This window comes from Bos grunniens, chromosome 16 (assembly GCF_055505025.1).
Source record: "Bos grunniens cultivar Pamir isolate PY7600 chromosome 16, Bosgru_T2T1.0, whole genome shotgun sequence".
Lineage (NCBI taxonomy): Eukaryota > Metazoa > Chordata > Mammalia > Artiodactyla > Bovidae > Bos > Bos grunniens.
In genome coordinates this window covers 24,429,184-24,450,960 of record NC_141180.1, presented here as the reverse complement: position 1 = coordinate 24,450,960, position 21,777 = coordinate 24,429,184, and the positions used below count along the sequence as shown (strand labels likewise).

The window sequence follows — 21,777 nt, the reverse complement described above, 5'->3', positions numbered from 1 at the left end:
TGGGCTGGGCTGGAGTAGCCAGAGAAGACTTTTCTAGAGAAGGGACTTGAATTGAATCTTGAAAGCTAGCCAAGATTAGGAAAGGTTGAGGGGCAGAGATATGGAATTCTCCAGTGGGCAGGATGGGACATGGTGAACAGGAAGAGATTAATTAGAGCCAGAGAGCAACTAGCTCTAATTGTGAGCTCAATGAGCCCAACTAGCTCAATGAGCAGATTCTCACCTGCACTGCAAGGACCGTGGGTGGGTGATAAAGGCAGGATGACTCACTTCCCTCTGTCTAGGAGGCCTGTTCTTCATGCTTCCTGCTGCTGGCAGGAAAGTAGTGGGAGAAGGAGGCCCAAGAAACTGAGATTGCTGTGTCTTGCCAGCAAAAGCATGAATAAGACTCCTGGGGTCTGCAGGCTTGGTTAGGTTCACATGGGCATTCAGAAATATGGAACCTTTCCATCTCTAAATCCCTGGGTTCATCTCCAGAATATCTGTGAAGTTCAAGCCTACCAAACTGGGGTTGGGGATTTAGTTCGCTGAAGCATCACTACAAACAAAGCTAATGGAGGTGATGGAATTCCAGTTGAGCTATTTCAAATCCTAAAAGATGATGCTGTGAAAGTGCTGCACTCATTATGCCAGCAAATTTGGAAAACTCAGCAGTGGCCACAGGAAAAGGTCAATTTTCATTCCAATCTTAAAGAAAGGCAATGCCAAAGAATGCTCAAACTACCACACAATTGCACTTATCTCACACGCTAGCAAAGTAATGCTCAAAATTCTCCAAGCCAGGCTTCAACAGTACGTGAACTGTGAACTTCCAGATGTTTAAATTGGATTTAGAAAAGGCAGAGGAACCAGAGATCAAATTGACAACATCAGTTAGATCATCAAAAAAGCAAGAGAATACCAGAAAAACATCTATTTCTGCTTTAGTGACTATGCCAAAGCCTTTGACTGTGTGGGTCACAACAAACTATGGAAAATTCTTAAAGAGATGGGAATACTCGACCACCTGACCTGCCTCCTGAGAAATCTGTATGTAGGTCAAGGAGCAACAGTTAGAACTGGACATGGTACAACAGACTGGTTCCAAATCGGGAAAGGAGTACGTCAAGGCTGTATATTGTCACTCTGCTTATTTAATTTATATGCAGAGTACATCATGAGAAATGCTGGGCTGGATGAAGCACAAGCTGGAATCAAGATTGCCAGGAGAAATATCAATAACCTCAGATATGCAGATGACACCACCCTTATGGCAGAAAGTGAAGAAGAACTAAAGAGCCTCTTGATGAAAGAGGAGAGTGAAAAAGTTGGCTTAAAGCTCAACATTGAGAAAACTAAGATCATGGCATCTTGTCCCATCACTTCATGGCAAATAGATGGGGAAACAATGGAAACAGTGAGAGACTATTTTTTTGGGCTCCAAAGTCACTGCAGATGGTGACTGCAACCATGAAATTAAAAGATGCTTGCTTCTTGGAGGAAAAGCTATCATCAACCTAGACAGCATATTAAAAAGCAGAGACATTACTTTGCCAACAAAGGTCTGTCTAGTCAAAGCTATGGTTTTTCCATCAGTCATGTATGGATGTGAGAGTTGGACTATAAAGAAAGCTGAGTGCCTAAGAATTGATGCTTCTGAACTGTGGTGTTGGAGAAGACTCTTGAGAGCCTTTGCACTGCAAGGAGATCCAACCAGTCCATCCTAAAGGAAATCAGTCCTGAATATTCATTGGAAGGACTGATGCTGAAGTTGAAACTGCAATACTTTGGCCGCCTGATGTGAAGAACTGACTCATTTGAAAAGACCCGGATGCTGGGAAAGATTGGGGGCAGGAGGAGAAGGGGACGACAAAGGATGAGATGGTTGGATGGCATCACCGACTCTATGGACAGACATGAGTCTGAGTAAGCTCTGGGAGTTGGTGATGGACAGGGTAGCCTGGTGTGCTGCAGTCCATGAGGTTGCAAAGAGTCTGACATGACTGAGGGACTGAACTGAACTGAGTGCATTAGAAGATGTCTGCCTTTGGACTTCCCTGGTGGTCCAGTGGTTAGGAATCCGCCTGCCAATACAGGGGATGCGGGTTTGATCCCTGACCCGGGAAGATCCAACATGCCCCGGGTACCACAACTACTGAAATAGCACCACTAAGCCCGTGTGCCACAACTACTGAAGCCCACGCACCTAGAGCAGGTGCTCCCACCAAGAGAAGCCACCACAGTGGGAAGCCTGCGTGCTGCAGCTCGAGAGTAGCCCCCTCACTGCAACGAGAGAAAGCCTGCACACAGCAACAAAGACCCAGTGCAGTAAAAAGTAAATAAATGTTAAAAATCAAAACCTTTAAAGGAAAAGAAAGACATCTGCCTTTAAAGGGAGGGGCAAACCAGGGACCCTCCCCAGGGAGTTCGCAGTTACTCTCTTAGTTTTCCTAACAACCATGCTGCTATGTTGTTATTGTTAGTTTTCTTGTTAGTCTCCTCACTATACTCTTAGGTCTTTGGGTCAAGCGACTTGATTTTTTTTTTAATATTTTAATTCAGTATGTAGTATAGTGAAAAAAGGTATAATGCGTAGAAGCAGCATGGGAGGGGCAACAGTGATGCTGGGAAGACTTCTATGAGAGAATATCTGAGCTGAGTTTGAATGATCAGGTGATATTTGGTTGGGGAAAGGGCATTGCAGGCTGAGGGAATAACACAGGCAAATGTGTATCTGGTAAAAGAATTCATGAAAACCAAGGACCCAATATAGAGCTTCTCACAGGGAAATCTCCAGCAGGGGATTTCATAGATGGTTTCACGGATGGGGGGATATTTGGAGACAGAGGATCTTCTGGGAACCCCTGAAATCATGCCAGGTAGGCAACAATCTACTTTTTGCTGTTCTGGGCCTAACCTCTCAGGCTTCCCCCTTCTGATCTTGTTGAGGGGAATGGTAGATGCTTCTCCAGGGTTCCCTGAATGAGAAAGGCTTTGGAGGACACCTCCCTGATTTGAGGGTGTGGATGATGTTCAAGCATCAAGAGAAGACTCCATGCTGACTTAAGGAAGGGACTGGTCCTACAAACTTATGTTTGAAACAGAAAATCATCACCAAGGACTGTTCTCATATACAGCTTTTTTGTTGCCAGTGGGATTAATGAGGAACATGGGTCATCACCCTCTGTCCTACAAGAACATCCCACCTGTGGGTCTTTGCTGTAAACAAGCATTCCCTGCTGAAGAAGTCAAAGCAGAAACAGAAAAATTCCCACCTGGCTTGACTCCTGGTCCCCTCGTATCAGCCCCTTAGTGCAAATAGGGAGCAGAGGCCCGGAGGTGCCAGCTGTGAGGACCGCGTGGAAGCCTCCGCTCTTTCTGTCCTTTCTTCTGTTTGGGTCTCTGCAGCCCCTGGGAGTCGGAGCCATGCTCAGAGGGTGCCTTACCAAAGTGACCACTTGGGGTCACTGTGACTTCGCCCAAAGTAGGTTGAGCACCATCTGGCCCCGGCCCCAGGCCCATTGCCCAGCTCCTCCTCCCCAGAAGAGCCTGCAGGGTGTTGAAGGTCTGGCGCTGGGTCTGGGGCCTGTGCCCTGGCATGTCAGGGAGTGCAGACAGGATGAAGTGAACATCAAGTGCCTCCATCGGCACTGATTTGCCAGCTGGACTCCTTTAAGGGGGTCTTGGGTTTCTCCGTGGAAAGTCCTCCTGTGGACAAGCACCTCTAGGAGCCCTTCTTCTCACCACGAGACCTCCACTGGGGCCCCAAGGAAACAAAGTGGGCTCTGGTCGAGGCCTCGCTTTTCTTTCCCCAGCCACCAGAAGCCTGGAGGGCGGCAACTCGTAGGGCTGACTGGGGCATGCTTGTAGACATCAGCCCTGTACTGGTGTGTTTGTATGTGTGTGAGTGTGTGAGGATGTCGTGTGTGGCTGGCTGCAGGTCTTTGTTTTCTTGCGGTCTGGTGTTACACCATGAGGTCTGTAGGAATCTCTAAGCCCCTGGATTTCCTAACCCTGTGGATGATTTTTCTGATTAGCAGCTTGTGGACTGGAGATCCAGGTGGTTGCCATGCAGAGGCAGCTGGTGAGGAGGTGCCATCAAGAGGTGTTCAGGGGCTGCCCCATGGAGACGAGGTGACAGCCAGGTCCCCAGAGCTGGGTTACAGCCTAGGGCTCACTTGGCCCTACGGGCCAGCTCCTTTCGCCCTTCTCCTGACCACAGGGGTCCTCAAATGTGGGCTCCTGTTCCTGAGGGCGACCAGGCAAGACTCTTCATGGCTGAAGACACCCCCTTCCCCTGTCCACAGAACACTGCAGCCACAGGCTCTTCAGAGCGCAGGGTATAGAGTCCCCTCAGACACAGGCCAGAGCAGTGTTTATAATCTGCATATAATCTGCATCGATCTCAGGCAGGGTTTTATTGTTGTTGTTTTGTTTTTTTAAACAAAGTCCATTCAAACAATGAGGATCTCCTTCCTTCCCCACCCCCACTTCCTCACTTCCTCCCACTCTCCCTCCACTAGGAGTTTTCTGTATGGTTTATGGTTTGTCACTGCTTTTCAGAAAACAGTGGTGGTGCCAGTCCCTGGTACCTGCTGCCAGATCTAACCTAGAGGGAAGTCAGTGAGTGGTGAGCCTATATAACACTCAGGGACCCCTTTGGGACTCCAGGTATGGAACACAGGCGAAGCAGACGTGGTCCAGGCTGAGTGTGTGAGTGCTAAGTAGCCTCAGGTGTGTTTGACTCTTTGCGACCCCTTGGACTGTAGCCTGCCAGGCTCCTCTGTCCATGGGATTCTCTAGGCAAGAATATTAGAGTGGGTTGCCATGCCCTCCTCCAGGGGGTCTTCCCAACCCAGGGATCGAACCCCCATTTCTTATGTCTCCTGCACTGGCAGGCGGGTTCTTTATCACTAGTGCCACCTGGGAAGCCCCCAGGCTGAGAGGCTGAGCCTACAAAAAAAGACTTATCATTAAAGATATAGAAGCTACCAGAGCAGAGAGAAAAATCATTGTAGTCATGGAGTCTGTCGCTGAGAAACAAATCCATACTCCTGGGCATCGCCTGGAGAGACCAATGGAGAAGAAAGGTTTGGTATTCTGTGCCCCAGCCTGGCCTCTGCATTGCAAAGTGGGGGTGGGGGGAGGCGGTTATATGATGGGGGAGGTGGGGTGGGGTGGGGAGGTGCTGTGAGGTCTCTGTGTGACTTTGAGCCCTGGGGTCAGGAAGGGCCTGTGTTCCACAGTAAAGGGGTACGAGGTGGCTGCAGAGACCAGGGCTTCTGCAAAGAATATCCAGTACAGGTGCCATAGAACTTGAGGGACTTGGAGTCACCTAACTCTGAGAATAAAGGGCGTGTGAACTTGTGCCTGGCAGAGGCCAGGTTGCAAGGGACCCAGGCTGAGCTTTGTAGGGATTAAAAACTATAAAAGGTTAAATGACTACTGATTGTTTGTTATGTGCCAGTGCTCAGATACATAAATAAATATGATTTCATTGAATCCTCAAAACAACCTGTGAGGTAGACCTGATGTCCTTTGGGCCAGGAAGCAGAAACACAGAAATTGAAGCAATTTGCCAAAGACACACATCAATGAAGTTGGTCTCAAGCCTAAGTGGGCGATTTCAAAAGCCATGCTCTAGGTATTCCTTTTTATGGCTGAGTAATAGTCCATTGTTATATGCACCACATATTCTTTATCCATTCCTTTACATAAAGCTGGTTCACTTTGCTATACAGTAGAAAGTAACACAACACTGTAAAGCAACTATACTCCAATAAAAATTAATAAAACATAAAAAGGCAGTGATGAAAATTTGGTAATCTAAAAAAAAAAAGAAGAAGCCATGCTCAAACTTGGTGCTTCTTGCCCATTAATGTGCACACAGATCCCCAAGGAGCTTTTAAAATGCAGACTCTGATTCTATAGATCTAGGTGGAGAGGATTCTGCCCATTGCCACAGGTCCCCCCACACACCCCACTTTGAGAAGCTGGGAATCTGCTCTGTGCCGTACTTATACAGGGTGTCAATTCAAACCATCTCTTAGCTCATAGACCTCCTCCTCTGTGCCCTTATTCATCATCATCATTGTCATCATCTGAGTATTGAGTACTTTGCTATGTTAGAAGAATGGCCTTAAATTCATTAAGTTCATGATCTCACTAAAGCCCCATCAAATGCTATGAGGCAGGTGGCAACATTCCCCTTTTACATATGATGAAACAGAAGCTTAGAAAGGTCATATCAATGGCTCCAAACCACACAGGATGTAGTTGAGCCTAGATGTAGAGTCTTAGGACTTCCCTGGTGGCTTAGATGGGAAAGAATTTGCCTGTAATGTAGGAGACCTGGGTTCAATCCCTGGGTTGGGAAGATCCACTGGAGAAGGGAATGGCTACCCACTCCAATATTCTTGGCTGGAGAATCCCATGGACAGAGGAGCCTGGTGGGCTACAGTCCATGGGTTGCGAAGAGTTGGATATGACTGTGCAACTAACACACACACACAGAGTTTAGAGTCTTGGCTCTTAACGTGTCCCATGGGACTGAGCATTCAAATAAAATGGGGCAGGAGAGATGGTACCTTCTGTTATGGTTGCAGTTGTTTTTGACTAAGGGATAGGGAGGGTGGGGATAGGCAGAGCTGAAGTTTCTAGTCCTTCCTGTGCTTTCTGGCCAGGAAGGAATTGCTTCAGATGAGCCTGGAATTGTCCTTCCCACCGTGCCCAGAGTCCTGTTTTATATATACAAGCAAATAACTTGCTGGGAACCCAAAACAAACAAATTGAACAAGAACAACAACAAAAAAATCCCAAAACAAGTCTTAGGAGCTGAAAAACTCTCCTTTTTAGCATCCAGGTAGGACAGTGAGGGAGAAAACACAACTATTAAGAGCTGGGATCAAACTTCTCCCTCTTTTTGCCTTGCCTCCAGCAGGGTCCTTCCTTCTCTTTCCCTAGACACCACAGTAAGAGCGCCAGTGATCCTTGTAATCGGCATCTCAGCAAGTACAGACATACTTGATTTCCTTACATGCCTATAATCCCTTTTTAAATCACATAAGGCTATTTGCCTTTATAAATCTTCCCAGCAGTGAGCTCCCTGGGATAATTATATGTAATATATATTTATAGTTTTATTTCATAAGCCCAACTCAAATAAAAAAACCAATATCTCTGAGTTCACTCCTCGATAATAATCTTCCCATTCCTTGGAAGTCTGCAACATTTAAAATTTGACCCTTCCTTTGCTGTTGCTTCTGTAGTAAGAGCAGCTGTGAAAATGGATGGGAGCTTTTGACTAGGCTTCACAACTGCCTTTCATGGCTCCCTTGGTAATTTTGGGGACATGGGCAAGTTTCCAAACTCTCTGAGCCTCAGTTTCCTTATCTGTAAAATGGGGATGATGACTGGGGTGGCTGTAATGCGATGGCTGATGGCACCTTAGTTGACTGATATGGCAGGCAATATTTTCGTTCTCATGTCCCTCGTGAGTCTTGTTGTTGTGAAGATGAAATAAGCTAAAACTATGTGAAGCTCCCTGGGATAACAGATGACCAATGAATGTAGAATCTTCTTTTTTTCCACTAATGGGAAATAATAACTAGGATGTGAGTGAATTCTTCTCTATATCCCATGATTTTATAGCGTATCCTCCATCCGAACATCAAGCCATCATCTTTGTAAAGCTGGTAATTGCCAAAGCAGCCTGCGGCTCTGGGCAGGGATACGCTGTGCCTAGAACCAGTTCCCTCTTGTATCATTGCAGGTTTTTTTGTTTAGCTTAATTTTTGTGAATGTCTCCAGCTCTCTGGAAAGGCCCTATGCCAGCTGGTCTGTTCCTGCTATGTTTAATTCACCCCCATTAACCTGCTTGGTCAGCATATCTTTCCATCTCTTTTCTGTGTTTTCAGGAGTACGTCTGTCTGGAAAAAGCATTTATTATATTTACTTTAACTAGCCTCATTTGGCAAGGCGGTCTGCGATTTCAGTTCAGGAGGAAAACAGCTTTGATTATCCTGCCCTTGTTTACTCTACGCAGTCTTTGCTGTGGATCCCTGGTCTATCGAGATGACAAATGCTTTTGCGAGAAGCCAAGACACAGGATAAACAAAGTCTCTGTCAGCACACCACCGGCCTCTGGTCCATAGCTGTTTTGAACAGTCTCCATCTAAAAACTGTACCCCCATTTCCAGCCATCTACCTTTCAGCAAAGCCTAGAGGTAGGTTTTCCTGGATGGGTGTGTCTAAGGCCCAGGAAGAGCACTAGCTGGGCTCCACATCCACATGGGGACACAGAATGCTCCCCAGCCAAGCATCACGGTGACCTGGAGCATCGTGTTAGTTCGCTCCACCATTATCTCTCCCTGACTCCAAACAGCCTCCTGACCACTGTCTGCCTCTGACCTTGCCCGCCTCCTGTCTGATCTCCACTGTAGCTGTACAGATCTGCACTGCATCATCTATTTAAGACCTTTCAACAACTCCTCACTCACACGCTTTACAGGGTGCAGAAGGCATGACCAGGCTCTTAATTTATCAGCTTATCACTGGCTTCTTGTAGCTTGTGTGCAGTTGCTCTCATTCATTCATGCATGCATTTATCCATTCATTCACCACTTATCCAGGACCTAGGAAGTGCTAGATGTTGTGCTAGATGCTGGGGAATCATGGTGATCAAAACCAGACATGAGCCCCCTTTCACAGAGCTTCAGTCTAAGCTGGAGATCAACAACCCAATAATCATACCCACAAGCGCACAAGGATAACTTGAGAAGTGCTATGAGGTGAGGGGTCATCAGCAAGATGACATTGCCAGGCAGGATGACCTGACCTCACCTAGGAACCAGTCAGGGTTCCAGAGAAGTGACAGGTGAACTGAGAGCTGGAAGGGAAGCTGCCATCATGAGGTGAAGCGAGTTGTGGGAGGAGAGAGCCTGATAAGCAGAGGGAATGGCATGTGCCAAGCCCTGGGGCAGGAGGGTGTTTGAGGAACTAAAAAAAGTAGGCCTGTGGGCCTGGAACACTGGGAGCACCAGGAGATATGGGAGATGGAAAAGACTGGAGAAGATGGTAGGGAAACCAAGGCCATGGGAGGGTTTGGAGTTTATCACAAAAGCAATTGAAGTCCTTGAAATGGATGCACAATAGTTAGAAATGTACTTTGAAAAGATCACTGATGGAGTGAAGAGGACAGTGGAGGGGCCAGGAGAGAATGGGGGGTTATTGCAGTGGTGGAGACAAGAAGTGATAGTAGCTTACACCAGGGGATGGCAGTGCGATGGAGAACAGTAGATACATGCCATAGGTACTTGGTGGATTATATCAGAGGGATTTGGCAACGGTTGGATGTGGGCATGCAGGGCTGGGAAGAGGGCTGGGAGGAGCTCAGGAACTGCCGTGCCCCCAGGAGCCAGGGCTTACTCACCGGTGAGTGTGGCTCTGCTGGTTGGTCCGATGCTTTTGGGGACCAGCCGCTCATGGTACTGCTCGCCCGCCAAGGTGCTGTACTCAACCTTGTACTCCTGAACCTCTGCTTCACTGTTGTCCCACTCGAGCTCAAGGCTGGTTGCTGTGCGGGAACCAACCCGCAGGTTCTTGGGGGCATCAATCTCTTAAAAAAAAAAGACATCACCAACATCACACAGGATAATGTGCATTTGCCATGCATCTTGAACTTGAATAGGCTCTGCAGTGAGAGCCCACATCTCACCCTCTGCCTTTTGTTTGAGTGAACCCCAGGGGTTGCCCCTTAGCTTTTGGTCTGCCAGGTTGGCCATGACAGATTCCATGGGCAGGCTGGAGACAGTTTTATTTGGTAGTTAGACATCAATACACTTTACACATTCCCCATTCCCATTCAGAAGTTCTAGTGGTGTTCTAGAAATTGAAAAATGAACTAGTTAGTATCTTAAGCCTGAGACTAAGGGAATTCCCGGAAGGAGGAAATCAGAGATGGCACTCAATTGAGATGAAAGAGTGTAATTTCAAATTTGATCACCAAGCAGCAAAACAGAGGATTGGTTGCAAGATTTTGAAGTATAAGATGTCTTCCCTTGGATTTACTTGCATAGACATGCTGAAAGGTTTGTACAGAGAGAGGGGATGTGATATAGTGGAAATCAGTCAGCTCTGGAGTCAGGTCTCAGTTTGACCTCTACTTCTAATTCTAAATGTAATGGGGCCATAGGCAAGCCTTCATCTGGCTGGGCCTTGATGGTTACATCTGTAAGATGGGCTAAGAATACTGCTTTTCTAGTTGTAAAGATGAGACAATGCATGTGGAAGTGTACAGTTTGGGGACTGGTACAAAATTAGGTGTCTAAACCCTGGGTTGACTTACTGGTGCTTCCACAATTCTCCCTGAGTTCTAACAACCTGGCACCCCCATGCCTGCTCCTTGGAGTTCCAAGAACTCCACAGTAATGAAAAGACCTCTGGCATTGGGGTCTCTCCCTCAACTGTGGGGGGCTGGTTCTCTCTCCCAGGACTGGTCATTCTGGCAGGCTTATTTGGGCAGAAACAACATAAAACAACTTACAGGGTAAAAAGGTGCTGTCTTGACAAACTGCCACTTAAAAAGTTCTAAATAGGTCTTGACTTTGAGACTTGAATTTAACTTTGGAGTGGACCAGCCATTTGTTCTGGGAAAACCTCAAGTGGACTGTTTTACTTTGTAAATGCCAGGCAAGTCTCCACCGATTGTTCTTTCGGAAGATGGGATGTTGTGAATCAGTCTGAGCGCAGCTGCTGCAGAGTGAGAAGTGTTCTGTTTAGGGATGTAAATTGGGTGAATGTCTTAGCAGATTTATGCCTCTGCAGCTTATTTTTCTGAGAAATGTTTCCTTACTCAGTGTGGGTTTGGCATGCGGGAAACCGTGCATTCTGCACGAGCTGTGTGTGTAATTTCTCCAGCAATTGTATGGTGAGAGGAGCTTGAGTAGAGGGGCATGTGGGAGGAATGCTCTGGACTACAGGTCTCTAAATCTCACATCCCTCAATCTTTCTGGCAATGGGGAGGGGTGTGGGGGAAGAGAGGCTGGCAAACGACTGGGTGGGGCTTGGGGGTGTGTTCTGAATGGAACTGGAGCAAAAAAAAAAAATCACTTAGGGTCCAGGTTGAGTCTCCTATTTACCTACTGCTCTTCACAACTAAAGACCTTGGAAATGGTAGACTGTAGTTTTTTTGGAAATGGTAAACTATGGTTTTCTTTTCTGCATTTTGGGGCCTTAGGGTCTACGCCCTGTGGACAGGCAGCAGTGTTTCTTCTGAAGGGACCGGACATTTCCAATGTCAGTGATCCCCAAAGAGATCAATCCTGGGAATGAGAACTGGGTAAGGCAGGTGTCTTAGGACTAGGCTGGAGTGAAATGATTTGCTCCCTCTAGGTCTTGGAGCCTGACCTCCAGGAGGGCCAGCTGAAGGGCCCCCTGGCAAGTGGGAGCTGGGCTAGTCTCTACAACACACCAGCAAGCCAGGAGCAAGGCAAAATCAGATGCCCAGTGGAGGCCCTGGAGAGGGGGTGGGACTGTGGACTCTCAACTTGAAACATAAATTAGATCAAGCTCTTTGCCTGAAAATTTTCCATTGCTTCCTATTTCAAGCTCCTAATGGTAGCCCATCATTAGTTGGTGATGGACAGGGAAGCCTGGCATGCTGTAGTCCACGGGGTTGAAAAAAGCTGGACACGACTGAGTGACTGAACTGAACTTCAAGGTGGCCCGCAGGGCTCGGCATGGTCTGGCCCTGCCTGCTTCTCCGGTGGCACCTGGGAGCATTCTTCCCTTACTCATTGTGCTCTAGCTGCACTGCCTTTTTCCTACTCCTGACTCATTCAAGCTTATTCTCACCTCTGGGCTCTGCACTGACTGCTTCTTTTGCAGAGAATGCTCTTCCCAGACCCTCACATGGCTGAGGTCACTTTGCTGTTGGTGTTTAGTCACTAAGTCATGTCTGATTCTTTGGCAACCCCATGGACTATAACCCACCAGGCTCCTCTGTCTATGGGATTTCCCAGGCAAGAATACCGGAGTGGGTTGCCATTTCTTCCTCCAGGGGATTGAAGCCGAGTCTGTCAGGCAGATTCTTTACCACCGAGCCACCTGGGAAGCCCCCATGAGGTCACTTAGGTCTTGATTCAAACCTCAGCCCCTCAGAGAGACCTTTCTGACTACTCCCTCTGTATCATTAATTTCATTTTTTAGCATGGTCCTCGTAATTGAGACGGTCCCATATAGTCATATGTTCCTTTCTTTTTCCTTGTCCAGTTCCCCTCACTGGAATACAACTCACATGAACTGGTATCTTGTCTATCTTGTTTATTCTGCAGCCTTACTACCTAGGACAGTGCTTGGCACCTCTAGGTATTCTTTAAACACAGGAGAAACAAATACTGTCCATTCTCTGTCTTGTCTGCTCCTTCAAAACCCTCGAGAAAGTCTTGTTAAATATTCTGGCTGGGGACTGTGAGGATGCTCAGAGTGAGGGGGTGCAGGAAGAACAACAGCTTTGACTGAGGGCAGCTGGTCCTGGCTGGCTGACAAGCACCATCAGGGTTGAACTTGCGGAGGCATTTCCTGGGGAATCCCAGAGCATACTCCCTGCCCAGCAGGTGGGAGCTCCAACTGTTGTGGGGCCTTTAAATGAGTTTCCAGGACTGCTGCAGCCAAGGGCCACAGACTGGTTGGGCTTACACAACAGAAACATTGTCTCACAAACTGGAAGTCTGAGATCAAGGTGTTGGCTCCCTTCTGAGGGCTGTGAGGGAGAATATACCAGAAGAGGAGCTTCCCTGGTGGTCCAAGGGTTAAGAGTTCCCCTTCCAATACAGGGGTCGATCCCTGATCTGGAAGCTAAGTACATGTCTTGTGGCCAAAACACCAAAACATAAAACAGAAGCAATATTGCAATGCGCCTTCTCACTTAGTCGTGTCTGACTCTTTGAGACCCTTTGGGCTGTAGCCCGCCAGCCTCCTCTGTCCATGGGGTTTTCCCAGGCAACAATACTGGAGTGGGTTGCCATTTCCTTCTCCAGAGGATCTTCCTGACCCAGGGATCAAATCTGTGTCTCTTGTGTTGCAGGCAGATCCTTTATCTGCTGAGCCTTCTGGGAATTCAATAAAAATTTTAAAATGGTTCACATAAAAAAAAAAAAATTCACCAGGAGAGTCCTAGGAATTCCCCTATGAGGGCAACTGCAACCAGAGCTACGTACGGAGAGTGGCGAAGTTTGTGAGACTGGCCTCCGGATCTTCCTGGACCCTTTCTCTCTAACCACTGGCTTTGGTGGGCTTCCATCAATGCCCTCCTTTTTCTGAGCGGCAATAAGACCCAGGCAGATACCCTGCTCACCACTCGGGAAGCAAATCTCTGTTTTAATTGCCTGTGCAATTAGTGCGCTCCTAGTGTCGAAGCCATCACCTGGAAAAGCACTTTGGCTAATTTGAATTTAAGCGGAGTTCTAAAATGACTGAAGGCCCTGCTGTGAGGGTCCAGGCACCTTCTCATCATTCAGCACAGCACCTGTCAACTCCGGGCCTTGAGAGCTGGTGAGCAAGTCTGTCCACAGCTCCCCGCCCCCATGGCCCCCTCACCCCTCACCCCCCACCCCCTCGAGCAGAGCAGGGCAGGTTGCAGGTACAGGCTGCTGCTGCGTGCAGGAAGCAGGCACCTAACAGCTGCCCATGCACGAAGCAACCAGAAACAGAAAATCACGCCAAGAACGGAAACTCATGGTGGGGAGTGGGGGCTTCTAGGAGGCAGAATGCAATTGTCTTGATTGAAATTTTCCTGGGCCACCAGCCAGTCCTGCTTCCATCTCGTCAACCTAAACATCAAGAATTCCCTTTTCGTGCTTCCGCCTGAAAGCTCTCGTCTCCTTTTCAGCCTCTTCAAACTGCTTATCTGAGCACAGCCACAAAGAAACCACTTTTCACACAAAAACTATCTTGAAATTGAAAAAGAATGCAGGACTTGTGGCTCTCAGGAGGTCCCACCACCTGAGCAGGTCCTGCTGTGGGTGCTAAGGTTGGGGGTGGGCAGGACTGACCTTGAATTCACCAGGAAGGGACCTTGTGTGAGGCTCCGAGCAGCTTTGGCTGAGTGAGGGAAAAGAAGGCAAGAGAAATGGGCAGAATGTAGTTCCTTTGTTCTAAAGATACACCGTCACAGGGGAACCCAACATGTGTTTAGTAGAAAATCAGACCAGGGACCCCAGGCTGGGCTAGAGTCTAGCACAGGGACAGGAGAGAAAGCCTGAGAGGGTCTCTTTCAGAATCAACTGTCTTCTCCATTTCCTCAGTGTTCACACTTGGTCTCTTCAATAGGGAAATCCTCTCCCTAACCCAATGTTTCCTTTGGGGTGGAGGGAAAGCTGTTATGAGATTCTCAGCCTTTTTCTTCCATGGGGAAGATGGACTCACCTCAATGGTAATTTTTGTAGTGAGACTGGGCACAACCATTCTGGTTCCCCTCTCAAGGGAGCCCTCTGACCATGGGGATCAGCCTCTGCTTGTTCCTCTGTGCTATAAGCCCTAACCTCAGTAGCCCCCAGCTTCTATGACATGGGAGTCTTGCCCAGACTCACAGGGGCCATCAGTTGGCAAGCCCATTCGATTCTAACACTAAGCTACCTGTTCTAATCTAGGGGATATTTTGCCCTCCATCTGTCTTACTCTTTGCTATATTTATCAGCTGATTTTAAACACAAGCAGAGGGTAATGGAGCCTCCCTGAAGCCCTTGGCTGACTTGCCCCATCCTGTAACAGGCTCGTAGGCCACCACTTAATGTGGGATGCTTTGATTAGTGATTCTCCTACTTCATTCTGATGGAAGATGCTGGTTCTTAGATCTTACAGATGCCTGCAGTTCCCTTTGACTGCTGTGCCACCTTGGGAGCTGGCAGAGACATTCCTTGACCTGTGACCTCCAGAGGGCAGATAGGCAGAGACACGGAGTCTGGATTAGATAGAGACTCACTCTTGGATCTCAGCACCCGCTGACCCAGGAAGAGCACTGGCGAGCCTGCATCTGCTTGTGACTGACCTACTTGTCCACTAGTTGGCCGGCCGGATGGGCTCCAAGAGAACCAGGGAGCAGGTCATGAGGTCTGGCTTTTCCCAAGGCTCTTTAAAAGTCCTGACTGCCTTGGGAAGTGGGTGGCCGGTCATCCCAGCTGGGGAGGAGGCATTGACATGGGCTTCATTCAGCCTGCCCTCCGTGGGAGCCAGGTCTATGTTAGCCCTCTTGCAAGTGCTCACAAGGATGAGTAAACCATTCTCAGGCAGAAGGCCTGCTTCGACACGGATGGGCTTTGCCCAACTCCAAGGTGCGCCATGGTGCTGGTAAAGTCGCTGTGGATCTATGGAATCATTACCACTGTTTCCAGCAAATAGCAATGAAGTGTCGCCAGGAAGGGTCACTGAACTCTCACAAAATTGCCCTTTGGGTTAGCAATGGGGATGTGTCAATGACTTCAGGACAAACGTTTCATTTTATAAAGGAAAGATGTGAGACCGGAGGGGAAGAGTTATGTCAGGTCACAGACCTGGCTGGCAGCAGAAGCAAGACAGGTACCCAGCTCTCCCCTCCACAGGTGGCCGGCGCTCCTCCATTCTGTGATGCAACCGCACCGGGAGGCCCGGAAACCTCTCGCTTCCCTCTGGCAGTGCACGGGATATTTGTGGATGCAGGCGCACACACCATCTCTCTCCCTGGATGCCCCCTGCCCCGACGATACCTGCTGGCGCCGCGCCCTCTCCCCTCCCCAGGCCCGCCCCCGCTCGCAGCCTCACCTGTTGTGAACTGGGTGGCGGTGGCCTCGCTCTCGTTGGTTCCGCGGACCGCGCTGACCCACACCTCGTATCGGGATCCCGGCCGCAGGGCCTGTACCGAGTACTGGCTCAGGGGAGGCTGCAGCCGGAAGGTGGTCTTCCCACCTTCCCCGCCCACCAGGCCGTACTTCAAGAGAATGAAATCGACTTTGGCTCGAGGTGGGGTCCACTCCACGAAGGCCACGGTGTCGGAGACATCTCGAACTAGGATATGCGTGGGCCCATCAATGACTAAATGAGGAAGAGCCGATAGAAAAAAAAAAGTTTGAGAAGTGAGCCTTGGACTTTAGTAAGCGCTTACCTTTCCTTTCCTCCTTACATTAGCCTGGTCTGTTAGAGAGAGGATGTGTATTGTTATCCCATTTTACAGATGGGGATAATGAGACAGTGAGATGGACTCTTTCCTGAGGACACATGGTTTGGCAATGGGTGAATGGACACTGGATCTCAGGTCCCCTGAGGCTGTGATTTTTTTCAGGACTGGCACTTCCCAGTTTGGGTGGAGGAAGGGCACTTAATGGCTTGAGAGGGCTAGCCCTGCTCTGTCAGGAGCTTATGAGACAAAGGACAGAGAACCGTGCTTCTTGTGTGTGCCCAGCTGTCCAGCCTTCACCTTCTTTGAGCCCCAAGGAAAGATCTATGAATTAGCATCCTGTCTAAACATCTGAGACTTCCAACTTGGTTGCCAGTGAGGGCATCATGAATATCCAAAAGGTGTCCCTGCTCAGCCATACCAACAGCTCAGTCAACCAGTTGCTAAGATGCTCAAAAACCCAACAGACATTTGTATTTGTGTATATGAAATATGCCTTCTGGGGAAACTTGCTCTTCTGTTGAAAAAAAAAAAAAAAGATATCAATCTTGGAACAGCCTCTTGTGAGCTATTTTTTCCCCACTGGTTCTTGCATATTCCTGAGCCAGAGGGCACTGCATCACACCCAGTCCTTCCGGGCTTCCAGATATTCAGCACATATCCCTCACAAGTCCTGGCCCCGGCACCGAGCAGCCAGGGGAAACCACTGTGCAATGGCCTTATCTAGAAAAAACTGGTTGATTTCCTAGGGGGCCCACTATCAATGGTTCTGATATCCATCTAGGGTCCTGTTCATATTGAATTAAATGATGGTGGAGGTGGGGCAAAGTGAGAGAATGTAGAAGGGAACTAGAAAGGCCTTAGTGAGTAGAGTAGAAAATGGTGTTCTCAATTCCTCATGGCATGTCTACATGGCTAACATGCCCTCTTTTAATTACTCATTATCTTCTAGAAAGAGCTGACTTGGCTTCCATGTTTTTATTTATTACGGATGACACCCTTCTAGCTGGGGCTGATTAATGTTAATATTAATATTCTTCAAGGATTAGGAACTGGAACCACAGGCTCTGGCTCTCTGATTAGTTGGTGAGCCAGGACTAGGGTGGGCATTCTCTACCATCCTCACACATAAATAGAAAACATCTGATCTGGATGGAGCAGAGAGGGAGAGAGAGGGAAAGAGAGAGAGAGATAAAGAGGAAAAGGAGGGAGAGAGAGACAGAGAGGAAGGGGGAGGGAAGAGGGCAAAGGGAAAAATGTGATTTATAGTAAATACCTATTTGGACTTCCCTTCTTGGCACAGAGCTCCTAAAACCCTTGATATTTTCTAAGTGATCAAAGTGGTAAAGTTGTCTCTTGTTGAATGGACTTGTGGACAAAGCGGGGGATGAGAGGGTGGGACAAATTGAGAGGCTAGCATTGACATATATACACTACCATGTGTAAAACAGATAGCCACTGGGAAGCTGCTGTATCACACAGGGAGCCCAGGCTGGTGCTCTGTGATGACCTAGAGGGGCTAGAAGGGAGGTGCAAGAGGGACGGGATATATACATAGTTATGACTGATTCCCGTTTTTGTATGGCAGAAACCAGCACTACATTATAAAGCAATTATCCTTCAATTAAAAAAAAAAAAGAAAGAAACATGATCAAGCTTTCCCCATTTAAAAAAACAAAAAACACCACCAATTTCCTTTTCCTCTCTGTAAAAAAGTTGTCTGTCTCTTGTTATGTTAATGAATTGAGTTTGGAAGCCTGTTGTCAAGGGACCCAACTAGGTGATTAGAGGGTTGGAACTTGCAATCTCACTCATGACATCTGGTCAGTCCACCACTCGTGCTCAAGTAATGAAACTTCCATAAAACCCCAAAAGGATTGGGTTCAGAGAGCTCCCAGTTTAGGGAACCAGAATGCTTCCATGTACCGCTATGACAGGACCCCAGTTCCATGGGGGCAGAGGCTCCTTTGTTCAGGACCTCTCCTGTGTATCTCTTCATATGGCTGTTGATTTGTGTCCTTAAATATCCTTTGTGATAAACCAGTAATTTGGTGAGAACATGGGTTTCCCGAGTTCAGTGAGCTGCTCTAGCAAATTGCTGAAACCCAGAGAGGGAGTCGTAGAACCTGTAATCTGTAGCCGGTCAGTCAGAAGGACAGGTGACAACACCTGGCTTTGTTTTGGCCTCTGAAGTGGAGGATGGTCTTAAAGGAGCCTTCAACCTGTGGAGTCTGATGCTCTCAGATGGTAGATGGTGTCAGAACTGAGTTGAATGGTAGGATACGTAGCTGGGAAACAGAATTGCTTGGTGTGGGAGATCCCTCCCCCAAACACATACACACTGGACCTGGGTGCAGAATTTTAGGAGCAAACGAAGAGAGAGAAGCAGAAATGAGTGGCCGTGTGGCACTTCTAGAAATATATAGAGAATAACTTGATTCTTGACTTTCCATTTCCTGGTTCAAGTCTTCTGTGAGACTCAGATGCATTTCAGGCCCTGGGGTTCCATGAGATACTCTGTGTCCTTCCAGTAAATTCTCTTTTTTGCTTCAGCTACTTTATGACCATTTTTCTTCCATATTACCAGAGTGTCTTGACTAAGATTGTGTTTTTTTTTTTTAAACAATCCTCACCGGATCACAGTCTCGATTGTCTCCAGGATGGTGTCCCCCTCAGGACTGTCTCAGCCTGACTTTGAGCCTCTCAGTCTTTCTGAGTTGGGCCTTTCCCTGGGCACCCCACCCTCTCTTTGTGGGTCTAGCCTAGTCCTGTTCTCTATTAAACAGCTTTGGATTTGGGGTCTGGCACCAGCCAAAATAAAAATCACCAGATCATTTGGTTTTGGTGCCACCTGGTTTGGAGTTAAAATGTTCTGGTTTTCATATTTGGAGTAATAATGAGATCTAACAGAATACATCCAGATGTTTTCTTTCCTTCATGCTGTATTTCATGGTTTTAGATAATTTGGGCTTTTAAATTTCATTTAATTTAATAATGAGATGGGGGAGATGTTCTCCAAGCAGCTGAATAAGCATAATACTTGAAACATAGTAGACACTCAGTACATGGGTGCTGAGTAAATGAAATAAAGAGATGATTCTCAACAGTCATAAGAAAGAAAAGGAAGCATTTCAATAAACTGGAGCTTCTTGGGAAAAAAAAAAATGTCACAAAAACTCTAATGACCATGTCAGGCTTTTTCCATCAGCTCTTTAAATCCCCCAGTCCTAGTCATAATGCTTGCTTGTATTAGAGTGTCATTGTGAAGCAAGCGCCAAGGCCTCTGGCTGCAGGAGGTCTTGTAATTTGAATTCCCAAAATGGCCCGACTGGAAGAAGCCAGCTTGTGTGCCCGACAAGGACTCAGAGCTTTGCAGGAGAGGGTTGGTGTGGATCAGACCTTAGCAGAAGGAATTAATTAAACAATGGTTTCTTAAAAACAGCAGATGGGGCTGGGAGCCAACCGTCTTTTCCGCACCCACCCTTGGATTCGGCCCTTCAGTTGGCCACTGGGTAGCCATGTCCCATTCCGGTCAAGAAGGTATCAGTTTGCTTTCAATTTAGGCCCTAATTTTTAAACAAACACACATCCTCCTCAAAAGGTAAACTGGAATAAATATTTTTCTTTCCATTTCTTTGTGATTCTGTACACAATTTCAAAATATGAACTAGGACATTTTTTTCCTAATTGGAAAAAAAAAATTGGCCTGGCTTTACCACAGATGACAAGATCAGGAGCTTTTCATTTTAATCCTAAGAAAATTCCAAATTAAAAAAAAAAAAAAGACTGCCAATTTTGTCAAAATGTGGTGTAAGTAGAAGCCTAAAGCAGAGTCTGTCTCTTCTAAGCGTGTCAGTGTTTTGGAAGAAAGGCATCCTATGTCTGTAACGTTCTTCTCTGCGCTTTTATGTACGATCTTCTTCTAGCTTTTTGTTTTCTGCTAATACTTTCTTGGTATCAAATCTCAGAAATGATTTAGGGACCTGAAACATTCCAAATCAGAAGAGGAGAATGAACAATTACCTAACCAACTCTTAAGGGTCCAGCATAACCTTGGGAAGCAAAACTGGGGGATAACTCTGGCCACTGGAGAGAGTCCTACAGAACACGTTTAGTTTTATGGCTATAGTTTTTTCTAAAACATATTTGGATTAGTACAGTGGGTTTAAAGCCTTTTGGGGAGGAGGGGGGGTCATATTCTTTTTTTAAAAGAAGAAAATCTTAAATGATTGTACAAAATATAAAAGAGATGAAAGGGGAACTAACTGCCTTGGTGGGAAGGTGGGAGGGACATGGGAGTGGGAGTAATAAGAGGCCGGGATCTCTACTTCCTCCTTGCCTTGAGGAGCTGTCACGGAACCCTGGGGCTCTAATGAAGCATAATCTGGTGCCACAATAGTTTTAAACCAATGTTTTCTTGACTGAGCACAAACCTCAGCACCTGAGGCTGTTTAGTTTGGATCCAGTTAACAAAGTATGAATCACTAATCCATAAACATGGGCTCATTATATAGTGTTGTGGTTCCCTTTTCTGGCCAACCTGGCCTTCGCCCTGGACTCATGACTGGTTTTCTTAGGTGTCAGTTTCTGTTTATAAAAAAATAAAGCTCTCCCAATATTCGCCTAACTCAGTCTCTGTTACAGGGAGTGTTGCTTAACCTTTGAGTCTCAGCTCCTCCATCAATAAAATGAGAACCAAAAGTGATACCAGAAGCTATTTATAACTTTTGAGAAATCCTTGGTTGAGGGCGCACACACACATTATATTTGTTAATTTACAGCTCTGAGGTTGAACATCCTTTTTTAGCTAAGGAAACAATAAAGCAAAATGTGATACAGTTAATGACTCAAACATAGAAATATAATGATCTTGCATGAGAGGAACTGTGGAGATGAAATAATAATCTACTTAAGTTGTCACCTTGAACAGTGACCCAACCCACACTTACTGGTTTGGAATGATGTGTTTCCTCCGGCTCTGTCACTTCGAAAGGTGTTCTCTGAGTGAATGTATACACACTGTCATCAACTCAGTGCTAATCACTTTGTGTGCTTTATCTGATTTAATCCTCATGTCATTTCTTTGAAGAAGGTATTATCGTTCATCATTGTCAAATGGATCGAGGTTTGGGAAGCGTCTTAGGACTTTCTGCACACCTCACAATAAGCAAGAGTGTATTAGCTCTTGCTGGTTCCAAAGCTCAAGATATTAGGGGCTGACAAATGAAGTCTGTTAATGAGTAAGATCAGAATACAGACACACTGGAGATCTGAACAAAGAATTTCTCATAGAATACTCTCCTGGGTTTCTGGGTTTGCAAGAATAAGGAAGATGTTCACCTAAGCATCTAGTGGAATAAGCTCCATCTCCAGGCACCAAAATTAATTTCAGCTGTGGGAGAAGTCCTAGCATCCCTTTGTCTCTCTTGATTGAGTCTGCAGTTCTTCCTGAGTGAACCTTGGGTTGTCAGAGGGAGAAAGGTTGGAGGCACTCACCAGTGGAGACGCTGGCTGAGGTAGGGGGGCTCCGGGCTTGCTCTTTCAAAGCCACCACATTGACAATGTATTCCTCCCCAGGCTTTAGTCCCGTCTGGTTGAAGGATGTGACGTCACTGGGGAGCTGGGCAATCACCCCTCCTTCATTGTTCTGG

General features: G+C 47.1%; 1 protein-coding gene across 2 annotated transcripts in view; it reads right to left on the bottom strand.

Moving 5' to 3' along the window:
• The window catches only part of TNR (tenascin R), a 487,368-nt gene that overhangs the window by 54,591 nt on the left and 411,000 nt on the right, over positions 1-21,777 (bottom strand). For both annotated transcript variants that reach the window (XM_086342434.1, XM_086342435.1), the window contains 3 exons: positions 21,623-21,773; positions 15,775-16,044; positions 9,410-9,595 (listed from right to left, as the gene is read on the bottom strand). In XM_086342434.1, the coding sequence (XP_086198560.1) occupies positions 9,410-9,595; positions 15,775-16,044; positions 21,623-21,773 (607 nt within the window). The remainder of the gene's footprint in view (positions 1-9,409; positions 9,596-15,774; positions 16,045-21,622; positions 21,774-21,777) is intronic.